Source organism: Wyeomyia smithii, chromosome 3, assembly GCF_029784165.1.
Source record: "Wyeomyia smithii strain HCP4-BCI-WySm-NY-G18 chromosome 3, ASM2978416v1, whole genome shotgun sequence".
NCBI classification, from domain to species: Eukaryota; Metazoa; Arthropoda; class Insecta; order Diptera; family Culicidae; genus Wyeomyia; species Wyeomyia smithii.
Genome location: NC_073696.1, coordinates 80,392,493 through 80,406,466, shown reverse-complemented (window position 1 = coordinate 80,406,466; position 13,974 = coordinate 80,392,493). Strand labels below are relative to the sequence as shown.

General features: G+C 38.5%; 1 protein-coding gene across 1 annotated transcript; it reads left to right on the top strand.

Moving 5' to 3' along the window:
- The first annotated feature begins 11,822 nt into the window (after window positions 1–11,822).
- LOC129729783 (uncharacterized) lies at window positions 11,823–13,215 on the top strand. Its single transcript, XM_055688602.1, has 2 exons — window positions 11,823–12,697; window positions 12,760–13,215. The coding sequence occupies exons 1-2, from the start codon at window positions 11,909–11,911 to the stop codon at window positions 13,078–13,080; spliced, it is 1,110 nt and encodes a 369-aa protein (XP_055544577.1). The 5' UTR covers window positions 11,823–11,908; the 3' UTR covers window positions 13,081–13,215.
- The last annotated feature ends 759 nt before the right edge of the window (window positions 13,216–13,974 follow it).

Genomic DNA, 13,974 nt, shown 5'->3' with positions numbered 1-13,974 from the left:
AGTCGCCTATGTGGTCTCATGGTGGTCTATGCCGGAGCAGTGAGGTCATGACTACGGAATCAATTTCGATAATCTATTATAGTAATATTTTGCTCAGGCTTTTTTAAAAGTTTTTGTTTTTCTTATGCTTTGAATACTCATATGTTTTATCAGTATGGGCCTTATAACTCCGTCGTAAATACATTACATTGATAACGAGACATCGATACATTCAAGAGTTATGCTGATTAGTGTTATTAAACTCAACTAGTTTTTATTCTATCATGGCTACTTTTCCACTTGTCTTCGTTGCCAACTTAACGATATGTTATTTAACAGTTCCACAATTTACGCAAATTTAGTATGCAGCGCATTTCGTCCTTTTTTCTCATTTCTTCATTTCATCTTTCACGCGGCGCCTTTCCGTAGGTACATGTTTTGTGTTTTATTTCGTTCAATTGAATTTGTAAGTTGCATGGTCTGGTCGTGGCAAAGGAGGGAAAGTTAAGGAAAAGACAAAGTCCCATCCATTTCAGGCTGGTCTTAAAATATCGGTAGCTCGAATTCATTTTCTGCGGTGTACCGGAAATTTCGCGCGTTGGTGCTAGTGTTTTGGCATAATCCAAATAATTACCAGATATGTACAAACTAATAATTACCGTTCTTTTAAGAAAAATCATATATTTTCGAATGAAACAGTAAGTAAAAATGATTTTTTGCCACTAATTGAAATTTAAAATATAACATAACATTTTCATCGAGCAGTATTCAATTCCGTCCACGTTTGTGTTTTTATTTGACGGTGGAGTGATACTCTACCTACAATTGTGATCCAGCAACCGTCTACGTTCAACTTATTAGCCTTGTGTCTCATTAACAACTTTTTCAACTTTTTTTCTTCTCAGTGTTATTTACGTTTTATTGTTGAATTTAATCTATTTTTAGATTTATATTTTAGCAGGTAACACACTCAATAATTAGCAAGAAAATATGTGGACATATTTTTGAACAATCTTCTCTACTGATTGAAAAGAAAAATCTTATACACTACAAGCGCTTTTTCTCACTGAAAACTTAATGTGAAAAATGCTAAAATGTTTTAAATAAATAAGGTATCGAACGTCTTAGGCAGTAGTTTTGTACGGCAGGTTTCCTACAGCAGTCTTATTTAATAATTTAATTTCGATCATATTACTACACGATCAGAATGTCGTGAATTCGTTAATTAGCTAATTAAAAGTTAGCGTTGTTACCTGATTGAAGGTATGGTACCCTCCACTGGAGATAATTTTTGAAAAAAATATCTTTTGTGTTTACACTGTAGGCAAACTGTAGACCCGTACAATTACCGAATATGATAATGGGTCAAGGTACAGGAATCATCTTCAACCATTACCATCACATTTCACTGGATATCTGTACTCAGAAGCAAAAGACCGTATTCTCCGATTGTTCAATTATTCATTTTAGTCGAGCACATATCGATACTGGGGCACTCTTGCCCCTAAAACTGACAGTTATGTGATGCCGAAGCATTGAATGAGAATTACGGCCCGAAAAGAAACCTATCATAATATTCCTTTGCACCGATACAGTCAGACCGAAGTTCGACGGAAAGAAAATCCTGTGTGTGCTTTCATATTCATCCATATCGGTACGTATGTAGGTTGAACCATCATAAAAAACGAGAACAGGGTGCTGGTAAAAGGTATTGACGGGTTACGAGCCCAACACTATACCGCTAGCGAAATGGAAAAGGAAAAATCCCGAGAATGATGGTACCAAAAATAACTCAACGAATGAATTCAATTCTGATGACGATATGCGAGTCGATGGAACGAAAATGACAGAGGAAACACTTGACAATTGGCAGCCGAATGTAGCCGGAATATTCTGTATTTGTGAAATGATAAAGTCCTATATGAAAAGCCATATTCTATCATAACAATTTTCCTAGTAAATTGGCAATGATTCAAGCTGAACAAGATTTTGATGTTTTCCTATCACGATCGCATACTCTTTCATATCTAATTTCAGCGTCACGTAAAGGTGATTACATTGTACGTAAATGTGACTTGAATCAATCAGTGACACCGGATCGGTTCAAAATATATTTTATGGGGATTCAGATTAGCATTCTTCTGGGAAGCCTTATCCACCGGTACAAGAAGAAAACCAAACACAAACACCGTTTATCCTTTCCCGCTATGGTATAGCCCCTACTGTATCCCTGTTGTTGCCCGTTGAACATACTCACGCACGGCATGGTCGTACAAAAACCCGATCGTAATGGGCAGGAAGTCGACCAGATTGTGTAGCACGTGTCTTCCAGTACTCGCCACAGCCGTCTGTCAGGTTAGCGAGCTTCATATTGCCTCTACATTACTCGGTGCATAGTAAACCGAAGCCTTTTGCGTGTCACTTTTGTAGAGCATAAAAACAAAAGATTTCCCCACAAATCATGTGGAACAAACTTTGAGCTTGGTTCATACAGAGCAAAAAAATAAAAGCCCGTTTAAGAGAAGCGAGAAAACGATTACTTTTCACAAAAAACCCGGGGGCATTTTTTAGCTCTAATGAAGAGCACCATAAGTAGCTAAGGGGAAAACGAACAGGAACATAAAAAACGTGCTATTCATCACAGCAAGGAAGCTGTACTGCATGGTTTGATTCACCTGCATTGGGCCGTGCTGATCTGTACCGGAAGTCGTTGGGAATAGTGAGGATGAAAAAAGCCGCATCAGCTGCTCGATGGCCGGCGGGAAGGAGAAAGATTTATTTTTAAACTCCTAGCTTTGGATTTGTTTCGCCGGTTGTCATCCCTAAGCTGCTGGTGAATAGTGAGGAAGCTACAAATTAAACAAGAAGAAACTCCAATTGTAGTTCGCTGTAAAAAGCAAACAATCATGCTTCAAATTTGTTGAATTTGCCGAACTTAAATGATAATCAATAACCGAAAAATGTATATTGAATGGTTACAAATGCATCTGCAAAGGGTCCGGCTTCTTATAACTTAGGTAAACTAAAATTATAATATGAGCGAAAATCATAATTTAAATTGTTGTTTTATATGCATGTTGTGAACGTCACACGATAACTTACTAGGATTTATGTCAGTTGCCATCAGCATCATGCGTTACAATTAGAATCAGAATTAATTATCGAAAAACACTAAATATCAACTTATGATTTAAACACTTTCTAAAAGTTATCAATCTCATTCTTTTCCAGCGATTGTCAGTGTCTTTTCATGACTAGCAAACAATCGGAGATTGTAAATTATGTACTAACTTGAATATATCTAGGAAGATTTTGAAACTTGAGTAATATAAATGAAATGTATTCTACGTTTAACATTCAAACGAAATCCCTGAACGAAACTGAAACTCATCAACATTTCAATATTTCGAGAATCGATTTGCGAGCAGGCAAGAGCATCAAAGGTCTGCACTATATTTTGTTATGTTAAAGGACCACAGAACAAAAAAAGTACATAGCAAAGCTAAGCTGAGCAACTCCTGAATGAAAAAAATCCGGACCATTTCGTCAATACTCAACCTTATTGGATAGTCAGTTAATAAAACCCAAACTTATGTCAAAAATTAGAGATTAAAACCTGTTTCTAAAATGTAATCGGTTTTTCATCTTGCCGGAATGTATACTTAGAATGTGAATAGAATGTGTTTTTTGATAGCTGACTTTCCATCCGAGGCTATGTTGATAGCGCACTACAAATTGTACACTCAATATCACTATATGTGCTTCCTTTTTTCAGAAAAGGAAATTCTGTCTTCAGATGGTCGTTAAATGAACATTTTCTTCGGGCTCTGCCCATTTTACATAAAAATTGCAATTTTCTAAATGCCTCAGGAACAAAAACGTTTTTTTCTTCTTCTGAAAACGCAAGTGATGACTCAAAACTAAACCTGCTGACCCTTGCTTTTTTGGTGTTCGTAAACTGAACGAATGTCAACATTTAAACTTGAGAGGAACCAATGGAAACTGCAACATTTTAACGGAAGATCGAATCTCTGCTGTTAAATACTCATAATAAAACTGAGGTGCATTTAAACTTGATCAAAAAGCTATAGTTAATTCTAGTATGTTTAAAGTTAAAAATCTGAGAAAAATCCGAGCAGTTCAAAAACTCCGGACAAAATTCGGACAGATATTTAATCCGGACACCACCTCTGAAAATCCGAACCGTCCGGAAAAAATCCGTACGGTTGGTCTGCTTAAGCATAGCCAATCACTATCGAATAGTTCGCCGTAACATAAACTGATAAAACGGACACGGGTTTTCGCATTGTACGCGTTCCTAGAAAATTCCAGTAGATTTCGATTTTCATCGTTCTTTGTTTGCATTCACAAAAATATGTTTTACACTTTGCTTTTTTGCGTTCTAGCTAGGAAAGGTACAGCAATCGCTAAGGAAAATTAATAGTTATTCATGTCATTAGTTTATTCAATGAATAGTGAATGAAAGAGGTCAACAATAAGTGAACACAGAAAAAATTTGAAACGAGCAAATTCAACCGAATGCAAAAAATGGGATAATTATCAGACAGAGCAATGTCAAGTTTATGCGTACTGAAAACTGTTTAAAATATCGCAATATCTGTGAAAACCAAATCGTGTACTCCCTTGATTCTGCTTCGAATATGTACAATATTTTTGTCATCATTTTAAAACAATTATTCGACGTCTTCAATCACGAATAGACTTTCAGAGAATCGCGCACAAAATATAAAAGTCAGAGTTTATACAATCTAAATAACGGCACAGAAAACCGACTTTATTTTTAAGTGACAGGATTGTTTTAAAATAAGTATTAACTTTTATCAAATTTCACGTTAGATTTCAAAAGGTGAGTTGACAACCTGGAAGGAGCATCAAACTTAGGTCCGGCCTTCTGGGGTATGTTCCTATCTCACGCCTACACGAACCATATGAGGACACAACGCGATCATTAGCCCGTAAATCATGCCTCGGCGGTGGAAGAAATGCTTCGCCAACCCGATAGCGTCTGTTCACCAAGATTGTGCGGCTCAAAACCGCGTCTGATCACCAGGTTAGGAGCTGTTGATCACCGTCCTGGTGTCAGCGGTTTAGGACTCTTAGCAGAGCGGACACGAGGTTCTCCTGGTGGGACAGGGGATTAGGGAAGTCCCTACAAGGTGACCCGAAAAACAACATGTTGCAAAACAGGTTACAATTGACGTAAGAGATAACTCGAATCGGAACAATAGGTATGGACCTAGACAACGAAATAAAGACTACGATTAGAAACTTGGGACATGGAACTGCAAATTGCTCTACTTTCCGAGACGCAACAGGATAATTCACAATGAACTATATCCACGCAACTTCGAAGTCGTAGCGGTGCAGGAACTTTGTTGGACAGGGCAAAAGGTATGGAAAAACGGGCACCAGAGTAGCCCAGGAATACTATGCTACCCACGGAAGAGCAGTTTGGTGCAGCTACTCTTGAAGATGGCTAGAGGAGCATCCAGCGCTACTAGGTACAAGGGCTCCGAATCATGCAAACAGTTAGTTGAGGAGATACAACATGGGCGAGAATAGTGCAACACCGTACGAGAGCGAACGTGGAATGATACCGACGAGCACAGAACAGCCAAAAAAAGGACCGAGAAGAGCTGAACTAAGCTAACGACACTCGAAAATTCTACGAGAAACTTAACAGCTTCCGTAAAGGCTACGCGCCGCAGACCAACATGAATTGGAGCTTCGACGACAACTTTCTTACGGACGAGTGTGAGGGGATCGAAAGGTGGAAGCAGCACTTCGATGATCATCTGAACGGTGATGCAGAGACCGGTTTGGCAATTTATTTCGGTACACGAGCAGAAAACAACAGGATTCTAACCCCTGATCTCCTGGAGGTGGAGAAGGAGATCACTCTGCTGAACGCGGCCTACTAGGTACTCTTCCAAATTCTTTGTCGTCGACCATCACCATCCCGCACTTTTATTATTAGCAAGTCCCTGCTACTAAGAAAGGGCATGCTATTTATTTATTCGTGCTTGTGTGTAATATGATTTCACCATTCCTTTCACTCCTCCTTGGTTTGGTACACTCGAATTACATAGACTTACTGGTGTTGAAACATTAGAAGCTATGTCAAACAAAATTATTACGATTACGATAAGTCCTAATTGCGAAAGCAAACAAATCCCAACAATTATAATTACAAATTTCAAACAGTGTTGAGAAGTCACCATTTGTTATTGGACACACATACTCATTACCTACTAATATTCATCATAAATACTTAAGCTACTAACAAATCGGGGGGGATTTAAAAAAAATAAAAAATAAAATAAAAAACATTCCTATCACACGCATACTGCTTCACTATATCGAGTCTCGTTACTGACAAATATCGCCGTTTATAAATTCCCTGGAGAAGTTTCATTGTGCGTCCTACTGGCCAGTTTTATTAATAAAAGGGACTTATTCTTTTGTTAAGAGTCACACCAGAGTAATATAAAGTCCAGCATAAAGGAAGGGTAAGTGGTTGGGAATCCTGAGAATAAATCCATGCTTAAGTCCTTTTGAAGTAGAATACTTCTCTCAGGAAGCTCGGTTACATAGGGATGTGAAATGAAAATCTAAAACCGAAAAAAGTGAAAAATATGTCCAATTTCAAATGCTAATAAATCGGTTAGTATTCGATGGATTTCTTTTGTTCTTGCAGCAATAGATTGGAAAATCTTCTAAGATTCTTTCCAAATGAAGATAACACAATGCAACAATTTTTTTACCTCGGCTTCTATGTGTGATTTTTGGATGAAGTTTGATGCGAAAACAAATTTCCCTGAGTGTGAACATATTTCAACTTAAGGGGCAATAATGGAGCCATTTTGAATTTTTTAGAAATCGGAAATTTTCAATGTTTTTTCGACGCCATTTTACCCAACTTAAAATAAAAACAGATCTTAAGTCAGACAAAAACCGAGCTCAAAACGGTTTTTGGCATGGTTTTAGTATATTTCACAGAGCAAAATAATATCGAATATGTATGAGCATTAATGGTAATGCGCTAATATCTGTAAGTGAGTAAAAAAGTCTTGGTTTGTAAAATGTCGTAAAATGTCAGCAACATGTCGATTTTGCCCCAATTCCCCTAAAATACTAAATTAGGTTAATCTCGACGTTAAATTAACTTATTTGAAATCTGTATAATGTAAGATCAAGAGTGTGAGCGATACTCAAACATACAATAACAATTTGGCATCACATGATCCTCCCCCTTTTGCGGGGAGGGGATTGACAACCACTTTCAGATATTAGCGCATTACCTTTAATGCTCATACATACTCGATATTATTATGCTGTGTGAAATATACTAAAACCATGCCAAAACCGGTTTCCTAGAATCAATGTTTTGAGCTCAGTTTTTGTTTTGGCATCACATGAACCTCCCCCTCTTGCGGGGAGGGGGTTCGGCAATATCAAACACGCAACAATTTGCTTCCATGCGACACGGAGACGGGAGCATTTTTTTCTTCCAAGCCGCACAACACGACACAATACATATTATTTTGTTGCCTTAATGAGACCTCTATCGGTCCGGCTTGACAGAATGTCCACAAGGAATCGTTTTTGTACATCCGTGTTACGAAACTGAAAAAATCTGTAGGAACTGAAAATAAAGGCGGGTCCAGAATGAATAAGGTGTATTTTTCGTACATGAGTATTTTTCCAGTTATATCATTCCACAACGTTCGAAAAATTTATTATGTCAGAGCGGATATCACACGCTATCTGACCATGAAGCATTTATCCCTTTCCGACCGGGCCTATATAATTGCGTAGGTAGAAGGTGACTTAAACAAAACCTTCTCTCTCGCTTTTTGAACGTCCAATTCGTTGTTTTATTTTTCACACCGAAAGTGTCAACATCGCAGCTGCTACGAAAAATTTAAAAAAAGAGCAAGCAAGTGTTTTTATATATAACTTGCTTCGATTTAGGTTTTCTTATCAGTCATTTTTTACCTACACAATTGTGTGGGCTCGGTCGGAAAGGGTTATGCAATAATTGAATGAAAATTGCAATTGCAGAAATCGGCCTTTTTCAATGCTACAAAATGTGTTTGAAAGAGCATAATAAATGGTTATTAATAACTGCAACTGAGGTTTCATGCTGCTGCAAACGCACAGTAGTGTGATGTTTATTTTGATTTGTTGATACTGTTCTTAACAAGCGGTATATACGAAACAAATCCGATTTCAAAATGACTGACACGCAAGCAGCCGGGTTATCTTTCTTGTAAAAGTATTCTACTTTAACCTTGCGGTCGTGGCTTTGCACACAGCCCTCCTGTCATTTTTTCAACATCGAATGGCCTTATTCTACTAAGATTTAAACTCATGACCATCTGCTTGGCAAAGCGAATTCTGTTACCTTACGGCTACGCAGCTCTCTCTCAATAGACATAATAATACTTCACGGAAAAAACGCTGTAGAAAATTACCCGCAATGACATATTTTGTCTTAAAAATGTGGATGGAAGTAGTTTGGAGTGCATTGTTTACTCTAAATTTTCATCACTGACAGTTTTTCGAAAATTGTAAAAAATGCCGTTACCCGGGAGCAATGCCACTAATTCATTTTGCGCAAGCACCTGGAAAATCGTCAATGCTTTCCTTGGGGACTTCGGAAAACAACTCGGAATCTGGCAGTTAACGTTAAATCGTGTGATTCAGTGTTACTTCGAAGCCCTGCGCATCGAACGGAAGAAGAAATGCGGTTAAAATGGATGTTCTATTAGTTATCAGAATCACAAGCGTGTTGTAAAAGCGTTTACGCGATATACGAATGCCTCAGTCAGGGATGTGACCAAAAATTTGAATCTGTCCAAATCTTTCGTTCAGAGAGCCAAACACCAGAGGGACTGCATACGTACAAAGTGCAGAAGGCTCCAAATCGTAATGAACGGTAGAGTACGGTGAGAAGTGAGTACGGAAACTGAACACCCAGATGCTGGAGAAGTCATTGTCTTATCGTGGATGATGAGACTTACGTCAAGCCGGACTTCGGGAAGTTTCCAGGGCTACTGCTCTTCACTGCCCTGCACAAGTCTTATGTTCCGGAGGAAGTAGAGGTACGTTTAGACTATTAGACATGTCGGTCTGATTTTGACCACTGCACAAATCGAAAGTCTTCTCGATTTACCATTCGACATACTTTGTTGAACCTGTTTGTATGGCGGTGTTCACACTATTTGCACAAGTTCTTCTCTCTATTTCAATATTTGCCAGCACACAAAAAAACGAAAATGATGTTTGTTATGGAAAACCAAAACAAAAAACAGATAAAAATTAAAGGTTACAATGTTCTTGGAGTCGAACGAAAAATAAAAACGTTCCTATTCCATTCGACATATCGAACGGCATGTCGAATCACAATATCGAATAGGTGTAAACGTAAACCAACATTGCATTCGATATATTTTCGAGCAATCAGCTCGAATCAGATGACAATATCAGATAGTCTAAACAAACCTTAAGGAAGCAGAAAATTTCAAAGTTTGCCAAGATATAGTTGGTTTGGCAAGCGTTATGCCTTTGTGACAAAAGGATTGTGCCGGCCGTGACTACCGGTACGGTAAACGAGGCGATCTATCTCGCGGGGGCCTAGTGTGGTTGGTAACGTCTCCGCCAACCACGCTCGACGCCTGGGTTCGAATCCCACCGCCGACATAGGTGTCGATGGTTGTGAGGTGGCGTGATCCACTCACAACCAACCCAACTGGTCTAGATTCAATCCTAGCCGACACCGGGAGATTTTCTGAGGCGAAAAATCTCTGGGATCACGCCTTCCATCGCATGAGGAAGTAAAGCCGTTGGCGCCGGTCCGTTAATAAACGGTTCGTGAGTTAGGGTCCTGGGTGTGGAGTCGCCTCCCTGGGCGTCGGTGATTGGCCACAACAGTGGCGGAACTAGACCGACGGAAAATAAGCGAGAATAATAAGCCTACAGCCTACAAAAGCGTCTACTTCCTCTGTTGAAGCAACTGAAGGGAGCTACGATCGTCTGCCCGGATCTAGCTTCGTGCCATAAAATAAATATGCCAACAGCTTAAAATATCTTTTATTGTTGAAAAGTATCGACCGACTTGGTAGTTTTCTACAGCGTTTTTCCCGTGACGCAATTTGATGTGGGGCACCTTTCAGCAGCGAAAGCGGTAGGTGCAGCGGCACTTCCTTGAGTGAGAAATTGCCTTTGTGCAGTAACGGCAATGTCAGCAGTAGGCTCATTGACCGGCACTTCGTTTAGTCAAAAGCTCTCTAGCAAACTGCCTTTGGATAGACTATTTATCTCTACGAACAAAACGCAATTCTTTACTCGATTTCCTCAAATTTACTGCTAAGCATTAAGCATTTTTTACAAAAGTAATTTTAAGAAAAGGTACTTGATACACATACACAGGTTCTTTAACAAGTAGGAAAAGATAAAAAATTTAAAATTATCAAACATTTTCAATTTTTTTAAAATTTGTTCGATAGTAAAACTTGATGCAGATGCTAGAAAGATTTGGATGGCTAGAAAATATAATTAATAACTTTTGAACTATTCGCCAAACCATACAAATCACGATGATTTGCGATTCGAGTTTTAAAAGTTATAATATTATTCTATATTCAATTCGAAAATAGTTTATTATACTAATATATGAGCTGGTTGATGCCTCTTACAGTCCCATAGTTCGTTTATTTATTCGAAATTGAAAATTTTTGTAATTTCCGTTAGGATAATTTAATTTCATAGTGCTTGAAAACTCACCAAGTTTGCTGTGCATCCGTGAACATCAAATAGAACATTTTAAATCTAACAAATTTGTTAATTTTCGAACACAGATTCTCTATAAAACAGTATATTTTTTTCAATAATTATAATAGAAATAGGTATGGAGAAAGTTTTGATCAGGACAAATTCAGTAATTGTATATTTTTCACTGGTGTTGATTTTTTTTCAAATTCATAAATTTTTACCCTGCCGAAAAAATTAAAAAAAAAAACACGTAACTTTGGATAACTTCGACCACGAGAACTTTTGAAAGTATTTTTTACTCTAGTAACACCCAAATGTTCTCCGAAATGAGTTATTAATATGCTATAATTCCCTCTCTGGTAGCCAGAATATTGTGTAAATAATTAAGAAGTTTTATCTAGCTATATCCTGTCAAGAGAATCCAACTGTCATCAGGAAAAGTGATGGTGAAGAAACCATTTGCTACAACCATCGGATTATCATATTCTCATGAACATAGTCGTCAAGATCTAGTTCGAGATATATCGAAAATTCATAATATCTCGAAAGTGGATCGTTATAAAATATGCTTCCAAACCAATAGAAAAGGCATATTAGGCAAACTAAAATTGTGCATTTCTCGAGAATGTGAAATAAGCACGCTATCGCTGACCGATTGATTAAACACATCTCGAATAGCGTACAGCGATTGAATATCTGTAAAGCAAGGTGGTGAAATTCATCCGAATGGACTGCTCCTAAGTCTACGCATGTATACAAGCACTAGTACTGTGTGGTTTGCTACATCCATGGTAGTGATAAGATACGCCACTAGCACAACCGAATCAAGCGAACGCACTGTGGGTCACTCTAAACATAAAATGCTCCAAGTTTGCTGCTCCCCTTAATGGTCATCTGGAGAATGACGATGAATCGCCAGCTAGCTGATTCCAATCAACGTTAACAGACATTTTTTGACGATTCTGTTACCCACGTTGCACCGGCTCTCACATGCTCTCTACTATTCAAACCGGCTCTTTCAGTACTAAACCACAGACACAGTTCAGTCAGCCAAGCAGAATTCATTCATTCAGTCGGTGACGGGGTGCGCAATTCAGCGCCGTTTGTTTGTTTATCGGAAAAATCTACGGAAATGTCACGAAAAATTACTCCAATGTTTAACGATTACCTGTACGGTGCCATACGAAGGCTTGCCGTGCAGCAGGGTTTTACCGAGGACTTGTTTTCGGTGGATTTCGACGAGGAAACGCGCCTGGAATGTGACGGGTTTGTGAGTTTTGTGTTCAAAGTCATTATCAATGGGGACGACCGGGAGTTGGTGCTGTGGTGTAAGGTGCCCCCGAACGATGACCCACGATCGTTGGCACTGTTCAAACGCGAGGTGCATTTCTATGAGGAAATTTTACCGGCGATGTATGAGTTTCAAAGGGCGAAGGATGTGAACGAGCAGTCGGACGAGGGATTTTTCAGTGCACCGAAGTGTTATCTCGCGCATTGCGATACCGATAAAGCGGAGCCTGAGGCTGTTATTGTTTTGGAGTATGACGAGAATTACGAACGCTGGGATTGGGATAAGTTTGAACCGATCAATGTGGACCATGCGAAGCTGTTGTTGCGACAGCTGGGTCGCCTGCATGCCGTGTCGTTGGCTATGAAAGCTCAGAAGCCGGAGACATTCGAAAAGCTGAAGTGTACTCTGGAGGGCAGCATTGATTTTGGGACGCTGATGAAGGAAACGTTCGATAGGGCTTTGACAACTATGAAGACCAGATTTGCTGCTGATCAGGTGGAAATTCAGCAGCTGCGAGAGACCATTTTCAACGAACTGACCAGTTGCGCTAGTGTGGCCAGGGTTGAGGCTTTCAGTGTTATCAGTCATGGCGATTGCTGGATCAATAACTTCATTTTCACTCATAATAAGGTAGGTGATAATGGTGTGATAAAGTAGGTAATATGCTTGCTATAATTATTTTCTTTCGATAGGAAAAAGCAGCTGTTAATGTCATCCTCACCGATTGGCAATCGATTCGGTACGCAACCCCGCTATTGGATCTTGGCTATTTCTTTTTCATTTGCACTAGTATCGAATTTCGCAAGAAACACTGGGAGGAACTGCTGAAGCACTACCACAGCGCACTAAGAACTCTGTTGAATCGCCTGGGTGGAGATACAGACCGCCAATTTCCCTTTGCTGCGCTGGAGTGGTTGGCAAAATCATTTCGAATGATATTTCCCCAGGAGCAAATCAGAAAGCACGACGATGGTAATGTTAAGTTTGAACCGCCGGTGGAGGTGGACAAATGATATGAAATAAAATATTGGCATACCTGGCACCGTTATAAATTTAACTTTTTTTTATATGGGGGGATGTTTTGTGATGAATTATTTGTTTACTAATATTTATTCAAAATTTATTTTGTGTGTTCTGCCACAAACGGTGTCATATCAACACTATTACATATATTCTTTGAAATTTTATTTCATTCAAAGATTGTAATTGCTTTCGCAGTTAATTTGAAATAAAACCTTAACCTAATCTTACTCCTATCTTACTATAAAGTGAGCTAATCGTTTTAATTGATTTTTCTTGTATATACAAAGAAATATTCAAAAAATCTGCCACAATTTCATAGTCTCACAAAATCAGAATTTACAATCTAAATGCATAATTTTACTTCTGTGTTACTAAGTCACATATAGGGTATCGGCTCTATTATTGTCAGGTTTTACCTATTATCGTCCGGGTTGTTAATGAAGTCATAGAGAACTAATATTTTGCAAAGAGGTACTCTGCATTATGAAGATGCATCATGCGAGAAACTAACGCTCTAGAACATCATTATCCCCCGGACGATAATTGGTAAAACCTGACGAAAAGAGAGCCGGTACCCTATTTATTTATTCACCTAATAATCTAAAAACAGGAATTAATCTCTTAGCAGGGTGATATGATCGTAGGATTTTTATTATTATGATTTATTGAATTAAAATGCCAATGCTAACATTTCAATTCTACAACAAAAAAACAAATCCTTGTATCTCTGCGATGTTTAACTTCAAACTTTCTTTATTCTCAAACGCATTTCAATTACTTAGACTTGAATTATTTTCGAATGGATCGTCCAATGTTGATTACCTACTTCAGATGCATTTATATTCCTACAATCCACGTTTACTTTCGAACCAATTGAAAATCAA